Source organism: Arachis ipaensis, chromosome B07 (assembly GCF_000816755.2).
Source record: "Arachis ipaensis cultivar K30076 chromosome B07, Araip1.1, whole genome shotgun sequence".
NCBI lineage: Eukaryota > Viridiplantae > Streptophyta > Magnoliopsida > Fabales > Fabaceae > Arachis > Arachis ipaensis.
In genome coordinates this window covers 65850027-65871612 of record NC_029791.2, presented here as the reverse complement: position 1 = coordinate 65871612, position 21586 = coordinate 65850027, and the positions used below count along the sequence as shown (strand labels likewise).

At 39.7% G+C, this 21586-nt stretch overlaps 1 protein-coding gene across 1 annotated transcript in view; it reads left to right on the top strand.

Moving 5' to 3' along the window:
* The window catches only part of LOC110265079, a gene marked incomplete at its 3' end in the record, with an annotated part of 22282 nt that extends 1031 nt beyond the window's left edge, over positions 1–21251 (top strand). Inside the window, exons 2-5 of the mRNA XM_021107842.1 lie at positions 96–162; positions 3368–3531; positions 3721–3765; positions 20580–21251. Of these exons, the coding sequence (XP_020963501.1) occupies positions 96–162; positions 3368–3531; positions 3721–3765; positions 20580–21251 (948 nt within the window). The remainder of the gene's footprint in view (positions 1–95; positions 163–3367; positions 3532–3720; positions 3766–20579) is intronic.

Below are 21586 nucleotides of genomic sequence, written 5' to 3'. Positions count from 1 at the left end.
ATGTAAATAAAAATTTTAAATTTTTTATTTTAATAAATAATTAAATATAAAAGATAAATTAAAAATAAATTTTGTACAAGATGTCTCTGGTACAGGTTGTGAGATGGATCGGAGACTTGCGAGTTGAGGCAATCGCCGGATTATCTGACTGGAGCAATGGAGGTGATACCTACAAAGACACTCCGACACTCAAGTCAGGATGGATCTGAGAGGTATGAGGTGAGTAGAATGAGTGACGTACCTAAGGGGGCCTCTGGCTCCCCTTTATATAGCTAGTGGTAGTTATCTCATCTTATCTTATCTGGTTAAGATAAGGGAGGTATTTGAATTCGAATGTTGTGTCAGGATATTGAAAGTTATTGATCCGTTTTTGGACGGTGAGGATGACCCAATCTTGAGATTGTCGGGTTTGGTGACCATTTCGAAAACGGATCCAGAAATCGGGTCCGAAACAAATTTGAATTGATATAATTTCTGTAAAACTTCTTTCATTAGTATCCTTAACATATATATCTTTAGCGTATATATAGCTAAACTATTAACTTAATTTGTCAAGTTTATTTTCACTATTTTTACCAATTGAGCTAGAGCACCTCATCATTTTTTTCATGGCGTATTAATACTTCATTGAATATAGGTATTTATTTTAAAGAACAAAAGTGTTTGCAAAAGTAGTAAATAAATATTTCAATATAAGAGATATCCATTGCAATTGCTTGAAAAATTAACAGTAATTAATGAAAAAAAGAGATACAAAAATTTACTTTTTATGCTGCAAGAAAAAATACAAAAGAATGTATAAAAAAATTCAAAAACAATCCATGTACAATAATAAGCACTTAATATACATCTCACGATATATGATTATCACTCATATATTAAGACACTCCACTTAGAGGTTCCATAAGAAATCATCAGAATAGCGATCGATTTTAGCGACCGAAAAAATTGGTTGCTAATAGCAACTGATTTAGCGATCGATATATAATTTCTAGAACCAGAAAAAATCGGTCACTAATAGCAACCAAATTAGCCGATAAGTTTATTATACAACCAAAATAAAGTTGGTCACTAAATCGGTCACTATTTTTTAATTTAGTGACCGAATTAGCAACCAAAACAAGAGAAGAAACGACTTTAGAATTTTTTGTCACAAAATCAGTCGCTATTTTTTAATTTAGCGACTAATTTTGCAATCAATAGAAAAACAGGGTAAAAATTTGTTTAGTCACTAATTTGGTCGCTAAGGCAATGGCCACTAAATTGGTTGCTAATTATTAAGTTAGCGATCGATTTCAGCGACAAACAAAATCGGTCACTAATAGCAACCGAATTAGCAACAGATAAGTTTATTATACAACCAGAATAAAGTTGGTCGCTAAATCGGTCGCTATTTTTTAATTTAGTGACCGAATTAGCAACCAAGACAAGAGAGGTGACATCTTTGGGATTCTTGGTCACAAAATCGGTCACTATTTTTTAATTTAGCGACCGATTTTACTACCGATAGAGAAATAGGGTAAAAAATTGTTTGGTTGCTAAGACAATGGTCGCTAAATCGGTCATTAATTTAAATAAAATAATATAGTTACTGAATACCCTCACAAATGCTAACTCAATTCACCCATACCATTCTCATTTTCTCCAAACAATTATCGAGTAACCTGCCGGAAGCACAACACCGTCTTCTTCGTCGCAGCACCGTTTTTGTCATCTTCCGATTCTAGTGCCATCTCCTGAGCTCTCGTCACCGTCATCTTCTGAGATCTCGGCGTCGTCGCCTTCGTCTTTGAGATCTCGGTGGCGTTGGCGTCGCCTGAGTTCGCATATTGTCTCATCAACGTCCAGATTTGACTTTCTCATTGTGATGCCGTCGAAATCCTCTTTATAAACTGATGCAGCATCTGGTTACAGTCACTGCCTCCAGGTTATGCTCTTTTCATTCCTCCATATTTCTGTGTTAGATCCCCTACTCTTACCATTCATCTTTGTTAGGTTACTCTATTTCGCTTCTTTCTTAATCTTGTGTTTGTTTTCAATCAAGTGATGAGAAAATAAAACTGCAATAATATAAAATGGATTCAATCCATGATCACCTGTATTTAAGTCTCTGATGGTTCACTCGCACCTTTTTGTTTCTCCTATTCAGCTTCTTTTTTTTATTATTTTTAAATTTTGTCTTCATGAATTGAAAGCTAAGAGACATGATGATTTTTATATTGGTCCGTGTTTCTGAATTACCGTGACCAACATCTTTTTCCAATCTCTGATCTCTATTAGTGAAATAACAAAACATATTTCCCCTTTTCCCCAAATCTTAGGGTTTTGAATTTTACATCTCAAATTCAACTATTCTGAACCTTCAATTAGTGGTTGCTCTGTGATTTCTTGCATACATTACAGTATACGCTATTTCGATTTAACGTATGAGTAGAAATTTTATTGCGTATGAGAGCTACTACTAATTTGCTATATTGTTCTAACCATAATTGTTGATTTTGTTTTTCGTTTTGTTGAAATTTTCAACTGAAAGTGAATAATATATTCTTAATTTTGGTGGCATTTGGCCCCAACTTGATGCATTAGATGATTGAAGAAACTTTTGCTCAGAAATAGACCCGGTCTTTATTTCGGGTCGGGTAAGGGTATCAAAAATAGACCCGGTCTTTATTTCGGGTCGGGTCTGGGCCATAGCTCGGGTCACCCGAACTGAGCCCGGTGGCTCGGTCATCATACATAATTAATATTTTGTGTTATTAGTAATGGATGATGGCTATTCTTATGTGAAATTTAAATATTGTAAACCTTAATATTTTGTGTTATTAGTCATTATAAGATTATAAGTTAATGTTTTATATTTAAAATGCATAAGACTTTAGACTAATGCATAATATTGTGTTATTTGTATTGATTTAAATATTTGGTATTATTAGATAATATTAGTATTGATTATGGTTATGCTTTAATTTTAGAGAAGGGTTGGTTCTTGTTATATATTTTTAAGTAAATTTTACTATGTGAATTGTGAAATAATGGTTAGAGATTAGGTGATTTTTACATGCTAAAGACTTGGTTTTCAGCCAGTTTTTACCCAGTTTTCACCCGGCCTGAAGGTGTATAGGTTTTATCGGGTTTAGGATCAGGTTAGGGTCTAAAAATTAGGCCCGGTCTATATTTCGGGTCGGATCTGGGTTAAGCCAAACCTGGTGTGACCCGGCCCATGTACACCCGTAGTAGTGCCAATCTTTTCTCTTTTTTAATTCTATCTTCTTTTTTTCCCCTTCTGTTAAATATATCATAGCCTAGCTCAAATCTCTTTTCTGAATTTGTTTTTCCTTTATACTCTTAAGTGTTATAGTTTCTTAAGTGTTTTTCGCTGATGGTAAGGTCAATCCTATAGAAGGTGAACTTTCTAAATCACTGCTGGACAACAACAAATGCTATTTATTGGACTGTGGTGCTGAGGTATTTGGCTGGGTTGGCTGGGTCACACAAGTTGAAGAGCGAAAAGAACCTTGTCTTGCAGCTGAGGTAATGCCACTATAGAATCTTCTTTTTATGCTTTTTATGTTGGTTTAAAGTGGATTAATATATTGAGCTACTAATAATTTCAGGATTTTCTTACAAGCTAGAAATGACCAAAATCTACAAGGATAACCAGGGTCATTCAAGGTTATGAACCACATTTATTTAAGTCTAACTTTGACTCTTGGCCATCAGGATTCTCTAATACTGGTGCTGAGGATGGAAGAGGAAAAGTTGCAGGTGAGTTAATAGATGGTTTTAATTGGTATCTTGATTTAATTTAATTAATACCAGAGAACAATATATGTTGGCATAACTTAATCAATACCAGAAAACACCTACTATTGTGTAATTTCAGGTTTGGCAAATTAATATAATTTTTAAGCATATAGCATTTTAAAAAAATATAAATGATTTAAGCATTTAGCAAAAATCTATATTGTATCACTCTAATTACCCTAAGCCTTACCTCATGCCATAAAGCAAAAGATAATTAAAGGTCACAACAATTGTAAGGCGTATACAATAATATATATAGAAAGAGACAGTAATTCTAGAAGCCTGACGAGGTGAAAATCAGCCAATTAAAAAATTGTAGTAAGAACAGCGTTGTAAGTACAATTCTCAACCAGCAAAAATCCGCTTATCAATTTAGAAAGGGTTGTCACAAAGTTTAGAATAAAATACTGGGAGTATGAATCCTAGGTCGTCTCCCAATGAGTTGACAAAAGAGTGCTATTTTATTAGTTAGGAATTTTCTGAGAATTTTTAGAGTTGGAGAACGGGAAATTAAAATAATAATTAATTAAAGCAATGAGAATTAGCAAGAGAATTTATATAATCAATTAAAAAACCTTGACCGGGGGAATGATTAATTGGAAGTTCTATCCTTGTTGGATTTTTTCAAGTGTAATGTTAAGAGGTTGTTGTTCTACTTAGTCATCCCTTACCTGATAAGGGAATGTCAAGTAACTAACTAACTAACTAACTAACTATAAACCTCAGGTCCTGATCCTCTCCCCAAGAAAGGATTAGAGTTAGAGACTAGAGAGCTAGCCAACAACTTCCAATTAAAATTAACACTTGAGTATTCCAACTCAAGGGTCTCCTTTTAATCAACCTCCAAGTCAAGTTGGAGGTCTACTCCATTGACATGAATGTAAATTTCATAAATGAATAAGAAGAAGACATGATAAATTAAATAAAATAGGAATTGAAAATTAATTAAAACTAAAAATAGTTCTTTGTATTAATAAATCCCAAAATGCAACATACGTATCTGAACAGGATCAATAAGTAATCAAAAGAGTAAAGGAATAAGAAGGCAAACTAGAATAATAGTGACTTCAACGGAGGTAGTGATTCTTCTCAATATCCAAAGCAAAGCATAAAATTCTAAAACTATGAATATAAAGGAAACCTAGAGGAGGTAGTAATTTCTCTCTAAGATTCAAAACTAAAACTAAAACTATGCGAATGAGAATGTGTCCCGAGTCTCGGATTGTCCCCTGGCTCTAGTCTGTGTTTCTGGGCCAAAAACTGGGTCCAAACTCGGCCCAAAATCACCCCTAGCATTTTCTGCGATTTCTGCAGGTGGCACATGTCACGCATACGCGTCAGTCACGCGTGCACATCGTTTGGCGATTTTCCTTGTCACGCGTACACGTCAGGCACGTGCACGCGTCGCCGTACGAACTCCAATGCACGCGCACGCGTGAGCCATGCCTGCGTGTCACTCCTCGCTAGTTGTCTCCTTTATTTCTTGTGCTCCTTCCTTTTACACAAGCTTCCTCTCCATCCTCTAAGCCATTTCTGCCCTACATAGCCTAAAAACACTTAACGTATAGATCACGGCATTGAATGGTATAAAGAGGGATAAAAAATATAAAATTTAAAGGCTTAGAAAGCTAGTTTTCAATCATAGAACAAAATTGGGAAGGAATTATAAAATCATGCAATTCATTTGAATAAGTGTGCAAAGACTTGATAAAAACCACTCAATTGAGTACAAGATAAACCATAAAATAGCGGTTTATCAACCTTCCCACACTTAAACATTAGCATGTCCTCATGCTAAGCTCAAAGAGATAAAATGGATGAATGGGGAAAAGTAAGACTCATGAGATGCAACCTATGTATGCAACTATATGCTAAGATGATACTATCTACTTGGTTAAAAGTAAATAAGCTCTTCAAGACAAAAATAAATCAGATTCCACTAATTCAAATCACACAATAAAAGACAAGTAAACTTGTAAGAAGATAGCTCATGAAAGCAGGGAACATAGAATCAAGCATTGAACCCTCATTGGTAGTGTATATGCACTCCAATCTCTCAAGTGTCTGGGGTTAATCACTCTACTCTTCTCTAGTCATGCTTTCTAAACTTTGTTCTTCATCTAACCAATCAACACAAAATTTAGTATACCAATGCAAACATCATGAGGTCTTTTCAAGGTTGTAATGGGGCTAAGGTAAGGGTGAGGATATATGTATGGCCAAGTGAGCCATAATATGAATCTTTGACTAACCTAAGCTCTTACCTAACATACACACACTCTATATAATTCTAATTCATGCCTAGCTACCTAGAATTTCCACTTTTGTATCACATACTCATGTACCAAATATTTCTTTAATTTTATCACATATGCATTGATCTTTTATTAAACTCAATATTAGGGTAATTTTGTCCCCTTATTTAATAACTTATTTATTTATTTATTTGAGTATATTTTTTTCTTTTTTTCTTTTTATTTTTATTTTTTTTCATAAAAGCAAACATAACATATCAATGCACATGAGTTTTTAATTTTATTTCTGGTCTTACATGAACATGCGCCCAAATTCCAAATATTTTGTTAATGAACCACTGTACACTTTCATCAACCCAAGTTCCCACAATTCCCCACACTTAATTAATACACAATCTCTAACTTAAGCTAACCAAAGATTCACTTGGGGTATTTAATTATTTTTCTGCTCAAGGCTAGTGATGTGGTAAAATATAGAACAAAAGGGGATTAAAAGGCTCAAAGTAGCTAACAAAGGTGATTGAAAGGGTAGGCTATTTGGGATAAGTGAGGTAATAACAAATGATGGCCTCAATCATATGCAAGCATGTAAATATACTAAATAATATATAGAATGGAACAAAATATAGATTACAATCATAGAGAAGAGAACACACAAGAATAAAATATTATGGTTAAATAATGTAACCATGTAATTAAGCTCAAATCTCACGGGTTTTGCGTTCTTAGCTATAATTCATGTTCCAATTTACAGTTTTCAAACAAGTTTAACACAAAATTTTCAATTTAAATTAGTGAAATGCTATGAAAAGGGTCTTGAAAAGAAACTCATTACTTCAACCAAGCAAAACATACATGCAAACAATTATTATCATGCAAACTATCCTATCTAACAAAAGAAAAAGTCAAATGTTGGTATTAAGAGAGAAAAGTTACCTGTGGAAGTCAAGGACTGACCTCCCCACACTTAAGACTTGGCACGGTCCTCCGTGCCATCAGTAAGGAGCAAGGGAGGGCTGGAAGCGTCGCCTCCAGTGTCGGTTCGCCTTGGCTCTCTGTACTACCGGATGAAGGGGAGTCTGGGGTGTCCTTTGGTTCTGGAGATGGGTGTGTACCAACTATGAGGTCCTTCAGATAGTTGTATCTGCGCTTGTTACGGTGCTCCATTTGCTCCATTCGCCGGTCTTGCCGGTCGAACTTCTCAATGATCTGAAGGATCATCTGATGGATGGATGGTGCTTGTGATGTGGATGATGGTGGAGTAGAAGTAGGAGGAGTGTCCAAAGATGGGCCTGCAGGCCGGCTCGCAGAGGGAACTGGTGGCCGGATGTATTTCCTATTCGGGACGTACTGGTCGGCTCTAGGGATGATGACCTTCGTGTCTCCTGCCCGAGATGACACACCTGCTGCATAGACTAAATCTGAAACCAAGGTGGGGAAAGGCAGGTTACTCAAAATCTGTACATGTCCCATGGCATCCCGGATGTGTCGGGGCAGGTTGAGGGGTTGCTCTGTCAGGATACACCAGATAAGGACAGCCATGTTTGCTGTGAAGGTCGTCTTGTGAGTGCTCGGAAAGACATAGTGGGACATAATCTGTGCCTACACGCGAGCCTGTAGGGTGAGTGACTGGGCTGAGATGCTCTTGGGTTTTGAACGATGCTGCCCGTAGATCCACTTGCTGCCAGGTTGGGCTATAACTCCAAGTATGCTATCCCAGTTGTACTGATACATCTGGCACTTACGAGATGCTTCTTGATATGCATCCTATCCCTCTGGACTAGGTGGAAGGTCCAGTGCTCTCTATATGGCACTTTCAGAGATAGGGACTTGTTGCTGACGGACGAAGACAGTCTGTAGAGTACGCAAGTAGAAGTTTGAGTAGAATTCAACTACCCAGGATAAATTGGCCTCTCGCGGCTGCCTCCTAAAAAATCCCCACTGCCTCTTCTCAATTCGGGGCTCCACAAAATCAACAAAGTATGTTGGGACAATGAGTAGATGCTCATTGTTGTAGTTTCTCTCGGCTAGGATGGGGAACATCTGTTCGCAATAACGGTTAGCAAACCGTGTGGAGTCCTAGGTGGGAAAGGCTTTCTCTGATTCATCAACTTTAATGACCCTCTTCACCTGCTTTGTTGGCAGCTTGACACTGGTAGATGGAAGTGCCTTTGCCAGTGTTCTCTTGGTTCCTCTCCTAGCTGGTGGCTTGTCAGTGGCCTTCTCTTTTCCTTTCTTGGTACCCATGTCTAAAGAAAAAAAAGGAAAAGGAGGAATATCAAATATAGATAACTAAAGAACCGGAAGGGAGAAAATTCTAAGTGATAATGAATGCCAAAGGAAAGATGTTAGCTCAAATACATGATAGCTACAACATGTAGGTAAGACATCAATTAAGAGCAATAAGGCAATTCATAATTAAATAGATGCAAGAGGTGAAAGCATGCAAGGAATAGGCATGAGAAGCATAACTCAAGCATCAAAAATTAAATATGCCAATATAGAGAGTAGTTGTATGATGACAATTGTGAATGATAATCCTAAATATATGTGAAGTGCAAGGGTTGTGAAAAAGAGGCATTCAAGTAAAAGAGTAAAACAAAATAGAGTTCAAGATGCCATAAGGGCTTTTTCACAAACACTTGGTGGGAAAGATAGAATAGGAATGAAAATAATATAATCCAAATGTATATGAGAGCCAATTAAAGTAGCAATTGTCAAATCACTCCATATAATAACCACAAGCTTCAGGATAAAAAGGTAATACCCAAATAAAACTCCAATACCAACATAAGAATGCAAGAAGAAGAAAAGAAAAAGAAACCATAGATAAATAAGCTAAAAGAAAAATAGAGAAAAAAGAAACATAAATAAATCCAATAATGAAAAAAATAGATGGGAGGAAGAAAAGAACCTTAATGAAAAAGATGAAGAGGGAAAGAAGAAAGTAGTAGAAAGTAAGAAGGAGTAAGGAAGAAGAAAGAAAGAAAGAAAAAATAATTAGGATTGAAAAGAATTAGGATTGGGGGAGAAGAGATTTGAAATCAGGCGCTGAAGTGGATTAATTTGGCGTGGCATGCGACACGTGTGCGTGCATCACGCGTACACGTAGATCGCGCTAGTTTTAAGTGACACGAACGCGTCAGGGACGCGTACGCGTGACATTGGTTGTGCGAATGGCGCGAAGGCAGCCCTGCGCACGCACAACTCTCTGTTCAGATACGCACGAGAGCCAAAATTGCATATGACGCGTGCGCGTCATGGACGCGCACGCGTGGATGGCCTGGATGGGAAAACGACACGTACGCGTCAGGGACGCGTACGCGTGATGGAGGTTGTGCTCCCAGCACAGTTCCAGCCCCACACCATCATGACTCTCTGGCCATACACCCATTTACGCCGATTTTTAGGGTCACGCGTACGCGTGATGGACGCGTACGCATGAGGGGCCAAAATCACAAGCGACGCGTACGCGTGGTCTTGCTTGTGCCTAAGGCATGCTTCCAGCCCTGCTCCCACGTAACTCTTTATTCCATTCCTTTAGATCACGCACACACATGTGACGCGTACGCGTCGGCAACGCTTGCGCGTCGAGTGCCATTTTTTTTACAGAATGCAAAATGCAGAATGCAGATGAATATGCAAAAATTATGAATGACTACTTATGAAAAAAAAAAGAAAATGACACTAGGAATGAAAAGGAAAAATCATACCATGGTGGGTTGTCTCCCACCTAGCACTTTGCTTTACGTCCTTAAGTTGGATGATCCACAAGCTCAGTCTTCTACTGTTGGTGGATCTTCCAAGAGGAAGATCTCTAGCTCCTTGGTGTTCTTCATCTTCTCACCATGATACAGCTTTAAGCGATGTCCATTAACCTTGATGAATTTGGAGCTTGAAGGATGACTTAGGTGAAAGACTCCGTATGGCTCTGCCTTTTCCACCCTGTAGAGGCCTTCCCATCTTGTACGCAGCTTGCCTGGCATGAGTCTCAACCTTGAGTTGTAAAGGAGAACTAGCTCTCCAGGTCTGAACTCTCTTCTCTTAATATGCTTGTCATGCACAACCTTCACCTTTTCTTTGTACAGTCTGGAGTTGTCATATGCTTCGAGTCGAAGGGTCTCCAGTTCTGCCACTTGTAGCTTCCTTTCAGCACCGGCCTTCTCAAATCCCATGTTGCTTTCCCTTACAGCCCAGAAAGCCTTGTGTTCCACCTCCACTGGGAGGTGACAAGCCTTTCCGTATACTAAGCGGAAGGGACTCATTCCTATGGGCGTCTTGTATGCTGTTCGATAAGCCCAGAGCGCATCAACAAGTCTGGTGCTCCAGTCCTTCCTATGAGGCTTGACTATCTTCTGCAGAATGTGCTTGATCTCTCTGTTAGACACCTCTTCTTGCCTATTGGTCTGGGGATGATAAGCTGTAGCGACCTTGTGAATGATGCCATGTCTCTTTAGTAGGCCTGTCAATCTCCTGTTACAAAAATGAGTGCCTTGATCACTCACGATTGCTCGTGGTGACCCAAAGCGACAGATAATATGATTTCTAACAAAAGAGACAACAGTGTTAGCATCATCAGTACGGGCATGAATTACTTCCACCCATTTAGAAACATAATCTATAGCTAACAGTATATATAAGAAACCACTAGAGTTTGGGAATGGACCCATGAAGTCAATGCCCCAAACATAAAAAATTTCACAGAATAGCATAAGCTGTTGGGGCATCTCATCCCTCTTGGATATATTTCCAAACTTTTGGCATGGGGAACAAGATTTACAGAAGGTAGTAGCATCTTTAAAAAGAGTGGGCCACCAGAATCCATAGTCTAAAATTTTTCTAGCTGTTCTTTGAGGACCAAAATGTCCACCACTCTCAGAAGAGTGGCAGGCCTCTAAAATGGACTGGAAATCTGATTGAGGCACACACCTTTTAATTATCTAGTCAGCACCATACCTCCAAAAATATGGGTCATCCCATATATAATATTTGGACTCGCTTTTCAGCTTGTCCCTTTTATGCTTAGTAAAATTGGGAGGGAAGGTATGACCAACTAGATAATTAGCTATAGGTGCATACCAAGAAACTACTTCAGATATTGCATGTAAGCTGTCAAATGGAAAAGCATCATTAATAGGAGTGGAGTCATCCTTGATGTGCTTAAGGTGACTCAAGTGGTCTGCCACTAAATTCTGGGAACCACTCCTATCATTAATTTCTAAATCAAATTCTTGCAGCAGCAATATCCAACGTATCAACCTTGGTTTGGACTCTTTTTTAGCTAATAAATATTTTAGAGCTGCATGGTCTGAGTACACTACCACCTTAGTACCAAGTAAATAGGCTCATAATTTATCCAGAGCGAAAACAATAGCCAGAAGCTCTTTTTCGGTGGTAGTGTAATTAGACTGAGCAGCGTCTAAGGTCTTGGAAGCATAAGCTATTACGAAAGGATCCTTACCTTCGCGCTGAGCCAGCGCCGCTCCTACTGCATGGTTGGAGGCATCACACATAATCTCAAAAGGCTGGCTCCAGTCTGGTCCTTTCACAATCGGAGCTTGAGTCAAGGCGATCTTCAGCTTATCAAATGCATTCATGCAGTCCTCACTCAGCTCGAACTCAACATCCTTCTGCAGCAGTCTGGATAAAGGCAATGCTACCTTACTGAAGTCCTTGATGAATCTCCGGTAGAAACCTGCATGGCCAAGGAACGAACGGACTTCCCTCACGGAGGAGGGGTAAGGAAAACTAGAAATCACATCTACCTTTGCTGGATCTACAGAAATACCAGTATTAGAAACAACATGTCCTAGTACAATACCTTGTTTTACCATAAAATGATATTTTTCAAAATTTAACACAAGGTTTGAACTAACACACCTGTCTAATACTCTAGCTAAACTATCCAAGCAAAGGCTAAATAAATCACCATAAATGCTAAAATCATCCATGAAAACTTCCATACAACTCTCAATAAGATCAGAGAAAATACTCATCATGCACCTTTGGAAAGTAGCCGGTGCATTACACAAGCCAAAAGGCATCCTCTTGTATGCATACGTTCCAAAGGGACATGTAGAAGTAGTATTCTCCTGATCTTCAGGAGCTATATAAATTTGAAAATAGCCTGTATAACCATCTAAAAAGCAGTAATGTGATTTACCTGATAGGCGATCAAGCATCTGATCAATAAATGGCAAGGGGTAATGATCCTTGCGAGTAGCTTGGTTGAGGCGCTTGTAATCAATGCAAACTCTCCATAAATTTTGCACTCTAGTTGTCAGGAGCTCTCCATGTTCATTCTTTACTGTTGTGACTCCAGACTTCTTGGGCACCACTTGTACTGGGCTGACCCATTCACTATCTGAGATGGGGTAGATAATATCTGCTTCCAGCAGTCTGGTCACTTCCTTCTTGACAACCTCCAAGATGGTAGGATTCAATCTTCTTTGAGGTTGACGGACAGGTCTTGCCCCCTCTTCTAGAAATATCCTGTGCTCACAAACTTGAGGGCTGATGCCTACTATATCTGCCAAGCTCCACCCAATTGCCTTCTTGTGTCTTCTCAGCACACTAAGCAACTGCTCCTCCTGTTGGGAATTGAGTTCCCTTGCAATGATAACTGGGAGCTTCTGATTGACCTCAAGGTAAGAATACTTGAGGTGGGATGGAAGGGGCTTTAATTCCATTCTCTGCTCATGGCTAGGCAATTGATCATCTGGAGCTAATGATAATGGCAAAGTGTTCTCATTGTGTTCAGAGGGTTTCCCCACACTTGCACCTTGTTCCATGTGCCTTTCTTCTACTTCGTCTTGGTGAACTGCAGCTACGGTCTCATCAATGATGTCGCATTGGAAGATGGAATGATCTTCCGAAGGGTGCTTCATAGCTTCATCCAAGTTGAAGCTACGACTTTGCTATCTATCTCAAAAGAGTAAGTCCCTGAGAATGCATTCAACTTGAACTTTGAAGTCTTTAGGAATGGCTTTCCAAGCAGGATGGATGATGGTCTTCCTGAGTCATTAGGGGGAATCTCCAAAATATAGAAGTCAATGGGAAATGTGAGCCCCTTAATGCTCACTAGCACGTCTTCAGCAATTCCAACCACTGTGATTATGCTTTTATCTGCCAAAACAAAACAAGCTGCCGACCTTTTTAAGGGAGGGAGCCTCAAAGCATCATATACAAACAATGACATAATGCTAACACACGCTCCTAAATCACACATACAGTCAGAAAATGTTACACCCCAATGGTACACGTAACCATACATGGCCCTGGATCCCTACATTTTTTTGGTATAGCACCCATTAAAGCAGATATTGAGCTACCTAAGGGAATGGTTTCTAAATCCTGTATTCTATCCTTATGCATGCATAAATCCTTTAAAAACTTCGCATATTTAGGTACTTGGTGAATGGCATCAAAAAGTGGAATGGTTACCTCAACCTTTTTGAAGATTTTCACCATCTTGGGGTCCAGCTCCATCTACTTTCTGGACTTCCTAGCAAGGTGTGGAAAGGGGATATGGATGGTGTCTCTTGCAGCTTCAGCTTCCTTTGGGGTGCTATTCTCTGGTTGAGCTGCCTCTTCTTCAACCATGTCTTGTACTTCGTCCTCTTCTTCAACATCTTCTACCTCAACAACATCTTGAGCTTGAATTTTCTCCTTTGAGCTTGGCTCCTCACGATTCCTCTCTTGTAGTATGGTTCCGAACTTCAAAATGATGGCATTGATGCCACCTTTGGGGTTGGGTATAGGTTTAGAAGGAATTGCACTGGAGCTTGAAGGTTGATTGTTTGAGGCAATCAGTGAATTCATCCGGGAGACGAGAGCCTGTAAAGTAGCATTCAGACCGTTCATGGTTGAGTTAACTGTATTCTGAATGTCTTGCATCATAGCGCGAAACATCTCATCATTAGAAGAAGAAATGGGGTAAGTGATTTGAGGGGCCTACTGTTGGTTGTTCTAAGGCGCTTGGGACTGCCTTTGGTGAGGTGCTCTGTAAGGCTGGTTCTGGTTCTGCTATTGATAGGGAGGATTCTGCTGATACCAGTTTTGCTGATTGTTATTATTATTCCACCTCTGATTTCCCTGGTTGTCTCTGCCTCCTCTGTTATAGTTGTCCCTCTATCCTTCGTTGGAGTTATCGCTCTATCCCTGGTTGGAGTTGTCTTGCCAACCTTGATTGTAGTTTCCACCTTGGTTGTAATTGCCGCCTTGTTGATTGTATTCTTGATTCGGGCGGTCATAGAAATTATGAGTAGCTGCCAAGGTGTTGTCTTCTTATTGGAGCTGTGGGCACTCGTCAGTGTAATGAGTATAATCAGCACATATTCCGCATACTCTTTGAGGAACCAACTGTTGACTGTGTTGTAATGGGGGAGGCTGAGGTTGTTGTTGATTCAGCTGTATCTGCTTCAGTAAGTTGGTCATCTCTCCTAGAGTCTGAGTGAGAGCAATAGTGTCACTGCTAGAGGAAACCTCCACAACAACTTTGGGATGGTTGTTCCTGTGCCTGACATTCCGGGTAGATTCTGCTAGATCGGTGATCAGTTGCCACGCCTCTGTCGCCGTCTTGTACTTCTTCATAGAGCCATTACTTACAGCATCCAATGTAGTCTTATCCTGAGGGTTCAAGCCTTGTGTAAATTAGCTGATCAACACCATTTGTTCAATCTTGTGGTGGGGGCACGAATCTAGGAGATTCCTGAAGCGTTCCCAATATTCGTAAAGGGTCTCTAAGTCACCCTGGATAATGCAGGAAATCTCCTTCCTCATTGTATCTGTAACTTTAGCTGGAAAGTATTTTTCCAGGAACTCCCTTCTAAGCAGATCCCAGTTGGTAACAACTGCTTTAGGTTGAGAGTAGAACCACTCTCTTGCCTTTTCCTAAAGAGAAAACGGGAAGGCAAACAGCAAAATAGTAGTTTCATCTGCACCGTGACGCCTAACAGTTGAGCAGGATGTCTGAAAATCCCTGATAAACCACTATTTTATGGTTTATATTGTGCTTAATTGTATTGTTTTATCAATTCTTTACCCACTTATTCATATGATTGGCATGCATTTATATTTCCTTCCTAAAATTATTACATGATTGAATATTTGCTTCCTAAAGACTTTTAATTATGTATTTTAATTCTCCTTCATTCTATTAGATGCCGTGATCTGTGTGTTAAGTGCTTCAGGCTTTATAGGGCATGAATGACTTAGAGACTGGAAAGGAAGCTTGCAAAAATGGAAGGAACACAAGAAATCAAGGAGATGACCAGCAAGAAGTGACGCGGACGCATGGCTCATGCGACCGCGCGACATAGAGGAAATCGCAGTGACGCGGACGCATGGCTCACGCGACTGCGCGGATTGGAACTGCACAAGTGACGCGGAGGCGTGGACGACGTGCACGCGTGGCAAGGCAAAACGCCGAATGACGCGTCCGCATGAATGACGCGATCACGTGACATGCGCGATCTGCAGAATTCACTGGGGGCAATTTTGGGCCCTGTTTTGATCCAATTTTCGGCCCATAAAAGCAGACTAGAGCCAAGGAACATGCAAAAACAGAGGAAAACAATTCATTACAGATGAATTCTCAGTTTTAGATCTAGTTTTACTCCTCCTCTAGGTTTTCTCTCTACACATTCATAGTTCTTAGGATTTTATTTTTATTGCTTTTCGCACTGGGATATTGAGAAGAGTTATTACCTCCGTCAAGACTTCGTCATTCTCGTTTGTTTTCTTTACCTGTCTCTTACTCTTCCATGTCCTTCGTTTACTCAGAAATATTATTAGATTATTTTTAGAATTTATTAATACGAGAACTATTTTTATTTTTAATTGATCCCTTTGATTATTACTTATCATGTCTTTCTATATTTCCCTTTTATATGTTATGAATTCTACATTTACAATGAGCGAGTAGTTCCATAACTTGGATGGGAGTTGATTGAAGGGAAGACCTTGAGTTGGAATGCTTAAAAGAAAAATTGTAATTGGGTTTATTGTTGGATTACCCTCTAGTCACTGACACCAATCCTTTTCAATTGAGCAGATTGGAACTTATGAATAGAAACAGCTTTCCAACTTGCTTGATTTTCCCTTACCTAGTAAGGGATAACTAAACAGAACAACCCTCAATTATCAATTAATATTGAGAGTACTTCAACAAGAATAGGGCCTCCAACTAATCTACTCCCAGCCAAGGCTTTTATTTAAAATTACACAAATTCTCTAATTTAATTTCCTGTTATTCAACTCAAACCATTTTTTGAAAACATCTGATTAATAAAGTAGCACACCTTACTGCAACTCGTTGGGAGACGACCTGGGACTCATACTCCCAGTATTTTAATTTAAATTTTGTGACAACCCTTCTAAATTGATAAGCAAATTTCTGGTTGGTTAAGAACTGTACTTGCAACGTATCTCTTCTAATAATTTCTTAACACCCCAATTTCCGCCACATCAATTTTTGGCGCCGTTGCCGGGGAGTTGCAATAGAGTGCTAAAGTTATTAATTGGAATTTATTTATTTGCATTTTATTTTATTTTGCTACTATGAGCTGCATGTTTCTTTCGTTAGATGACGCGTTTACTTCCTGATCCAAGATTGCCAGTATTCGATCCTGAGATTGAAAGAACTATTTCACGAATAAGGCAAGTTTGACGTCAGTTAGTCCTCTCTGAGGGCGGATCTGAAACGTCACTTGAGGAAGAAATAGGTTCCCTTTCTGCTGATTCGGTTGATTTACGTGCAGGTGACATGGCAGCACCTAGGAGAATTACTATCCAGGAGGCTGGAGCCCCTGATTTTTCAATGCAACTGTTTCAAGCGCATCACCCAACGGTGGCTACAGACTTTGAAATAAAAATAGCACTGCTCAATTTGATGCCCAAGTTTCATGGCTTACCTGCTCAAGAGCCTATCAAGCACCTTAGAGACTTCCAAGCAGCCTGTTCTACTGTCAGGCGTGATGGTGCAGATGAAACTTCAATTTTGTTAAAAGCCTTCCCATTCTCTCTTGAGGAAAAGGCGAGAGAGTGGTACTACACTCAACCCGCAGCAACTGTATCTGACTGGGATACACTTAGAAGAGAATTTTTGAAAAAATTCTTTCCAGCTGAAGTTACTGATAAACTGAGGAAAGACATCTCCATGATTATTCAGGATGAATCCGAGACTCTCTATGAATACTGGGAGCGCTTCAATAACCTTCTGGAAGCATGCCCCCACCATATGATTGACAAGATAGTGTTGCTCGGCTACGTCACTCAGGGTATGAGGCCCCAAGATAAGACCACATTGGAAAGTGCTAGCAATGGGTCTATGAAAAAATACAAGACCACTAATGAGGCATGGCAATTGATCAGCGACTTAGCTGAATCTACTCAGAATCACAGGCAGAAACAAGGCCGTTTAAAAGCTGTTGCAGAAGTATCCTGTAGCAGAGAGACTGCTGCTCTAACTCAGAGTATCTATGAAATGACCAACTTACTGAAGCAGATGCAATTGAATCAACAACAAAGTCAGCAAGCTCAACCTTCTCCACCACAGCAAAGCCAACAGTTAGTCCCACAGAGAGTTTGCAGAATCTGTGCTGATTATAGCCATTATACTGATGAATGTCCGCAGCTCCAACAGGAAGATAACACCGTGGCAGCCACTCATAACTTCTATGACCGCCCCAACCAAGGGTACAATCAAGGTGGCAGTTACAGCCATGGATGGTGATGAGCGAATATTTTATACGCTTTTTGGGGGTTAATTTCATATAGTTTTTAGTGTGTTTTAGTTAGTTTTTAGTTTATTTTTAGTAGTTTCTAGGCAAAATTCATATTTCTGGACTTTACTATGAGTTTGTGTGTTTTTCTATAATTTCAGGTATTTTCTGGCTGAAATTGAGGGAGCTGAGCAGAAATCTGATTCAGGCTGAAAAAGGACTGCTGATGCTGTTGGATTCTGACCTCCCTGCACTCGGAATGGATTTTCTGGAGCTACAGAACTCTAAATGGCGCGTTTCCAATTGCGTTGGAAAGTAGACATCCAGGGATTTCTAGAAATATATAATAGTCATACTTTGCTCAAGGATAGATGACATAAACTGGCGTTCAACGCCAGTTCCATGTTGCTGTCTGGCGTCCAGCGCCAGAAACAAGTTACAAGTTGGAGTTCAACGCCAGAAAAGGATCCAAAGCTGGCGTTGAACGCCCAAAACAGCCCTATGCACGTGATTAGCTTAAGTCTCAGCCCCATCACACACCAAGTGGTCCCCAAAAGTGGATTTCTGCACTATCCATCTTAGTTTACTCATTTTCTGTAAACCTAGTTTACTAGTCTAGTATTTAAACAACTTTTAGAGACTTGTCTTGTATCTCATGACATTTTAGATCTGAACTTTGTACCTTTTGACGGCATGAGTCGGTGATCCACCAACACACAGCTTGCCATAGGAGGACGTGCGTGCGTGAATCAGAAAACAGAGGAAAGCAGAATTTCAGAAGACAAAGCATCTCCAAAACTCCAACATATTCTCCATCATTGCATACAAGTATAATTTGTGTTCTACGCTTTTATTCCTTGCAATCAAATTTGATAAGTGAATTATTTTATTGTTTTCCTGACTAAGATTTACAAGATAACCATAGATTGCTTCAAGCCAACAATCTCCGTGGGATCGACCCTTACTCACGTAAGGTATTACTTGGACGACCCAGTGCACTTGCTGGTTAGTGGTACGAGTTGTAAAAAGTGTGATTTACAAATCGTGTACCAAGTTTTTGGCACCGTTGCTGGGGATTATTTGAGTTTGGACAACTGACGGTTTATTTTGTTGCTTAGATTAGAAAAAATTTTTCTTTTTGGTTTAGAGTCTTTTATTATTTATACCTTGTTAAAACACTTTAAATTTATAGCTCAATTAGCTAGAGCGTGCTGCTTATGTTCTTAGTAATTGGCTATCCTATTTTTCTGAATAACCAACAGCAGACCTCTCAGATCACTTATCCTTCTTCATCTGCTAATGATGAGTTACTACAATCTATTGATTGGAGACAACATGCCATGGAAAATAACCTTAATTCTACTCTAAATGGTCTGAACTCTACCTTGCAAGCTCTTATCTCACAGATTGGATCAATGAATAACTCCAATAACCAGCCTTTGAGCTCCAGTGGAATCCCCTCTCAACCATTACCCAATCCAAAGGGTGGCATCAATGCCATCACCCTAAGGTCCGGAACCACACTGCAGGAGAGGAATCAGGAGGAGCCAAACCCACCAGAACACGCCTCAGCTGAAGAGGTGGTAGAGGTAGAAGATGTTGAAGAGGAAGAGGACATACAGGACATGGTTGATGAAGAAGAAGTTCAACCACGGGAAGAAGCACCAGAGGACGTTGAAGCTGTGAAGGACACCATTCCCATTCCATTTCCACAACTTGCAAGGAAGTCTAGGAAGCAGCTGGAACCTGATCCCAAAATGGTAGAAATATTCAAAAAGGTTGAGGTAACTGTTCCCCTTTTTGATGTTATTCAGCAGGTACCTAAGTACGCAAAGTTTCTAAAAGATTTATGTATATATAAAGATAAAATTAATGAATTTAGAAACTATTCCTTTAGGTAGTTCTATATCTGCTTTAATGGGAGGTATACCTGAAAAGTGTAGTGATCCGGGTCCATGTATGGTTAATTGTGTTATTGGTGGTGTGATATTTTCTGACTGCATGTGTGATTTAGGAGCATGTGTTAGTATAATGTCTTTGTCTATATATGATAATTTGAGGCTCCCTCCCTTAAAAAGGTCGGCAGCTCGTTTTGTGTTAGTAGATAAAAGCATTATTACGGTGGTTGGAATAGCTGAAGATGTACTAGTGGGTATTAATAGGCTCACATTTTCCATTGACTTTTATATCCTGGAGATGCCCCAAAATGACTCAGAGAAGCCATCATCAATCCTACTAGGAAGACCATTCCTGGAGATGCTTTTTCAGGAACATACTCTTTTGAAATAGATGGCCGAGTAGTAATCTTCAATCTGAATGGAGCTATGAAGCATCCTGCGGATGATCATTCTATCCTCCAGTGCGACATCATAGATGAAACCGTGGCTAAAATTCACCAGGAGGAATTTGAAGAGAAGTACATAGGACAAGGTTCGAGTGTGGGGACACTTTCTGAGGACAATGACAGTGCTTTACCATTGTTACCAGCTCCAGACAACCCAGAGCCTAACCATGAGCAGAAGTTAGAATTGAAACCCCTCCCTCCACACCTCAAATATGCTTATCTGGAGGACAAGTAGAAGTTTCCAGTTATCATTGCAAGGAAACTCACTTCTCAACAAGAAGAGCAGCTAGTTAGTGTGCTGAGGAAGCACAAGAAGGCAATTGGTTGGAGTTTGGCAGACATAGTAGGCATCAACCCTCAGGTCTGTGAGCATAGAATATTTTTAGAAGAGAGAGCAAGACCTGTCCATCAACCCAGAGAAGACTGAACCCCACTATCTTAGAGGTTGTCAAGAAGGAAGTGACCAGACTACTGGAGGTAGATATCATCTACCCCATCTTAGACAGTGAATGGGTAAGCCCAGTACAAGTGGTGCCCAAGAAGTCTGGAGTCACTACAGTGAAGAATGAGCATGGAGAGCTCATGGCAACCAGAGTTCAGAACGCCTGGAGGGTTTGCATTGACTATAGACGCCTAAACCAGGCCACTCGTAAGGATCACTATCCTCTTCCATTCATTGATCAAATGCTAGATCACTTGTCAGGTAAATCACATTATTGTTTCTTAGATGGTTACACAGGCTATTTTCAGATTCATATAGCTCATGAAGATCAGGAAAAGACCACTTTTACATGTCCTTTTGGGACTTATGCTTATAAGAGAATGCCCTTTGGCTTGTGCAATGCACCAGCTACTTTCCAAAGGTGCATGATGAGTCTTTTCTCTAATCTTATTGAGGACTGTATGGAGGTTTTTATGGATGACTTTAGTGTATATGGTGATTCCTTCAATCTTTGCTTAGATAGTTTATCTAGAGTGTTAGATAGATGTGTCAGTACAAACCTTGTATTGAATTTTGAAAAATGTCACTTTATGGTTAAACAAGGGATTGTACTAGGACATGTTGTGTCTAATACTGGCATTTCTGTAGATCCAGCAAAGGTGGATGTTATTTCTAGTTTACCTTACCCCTCCTTTGTGAGGGAAGTCCGTTCGTTTCTTGGCCATGCAGGTTTTTACAGGAGATTCATTAAGGACTTTAGTAAGGTAGCTCTTCCCTTATCCAGACTACTGCAGAAAGATATTGAGTTCGAGTTCAGTGAGGATTACAAACAAGCGTTTGATAAGATGAAGACCACCCTGACTCAAGCTCTAATTGTGAGAGGACCAGACTGGAGCCAGCCATTTGAAATAATGTGTGATGCTTCCAACCATGCTGTAGGTGCAGCACTGGCTCAGCGTGAAGGTAAGGACCCCTTTGTAATTGCTTATGCGTCTAAAACTTTAGATGCCGCTCAGTC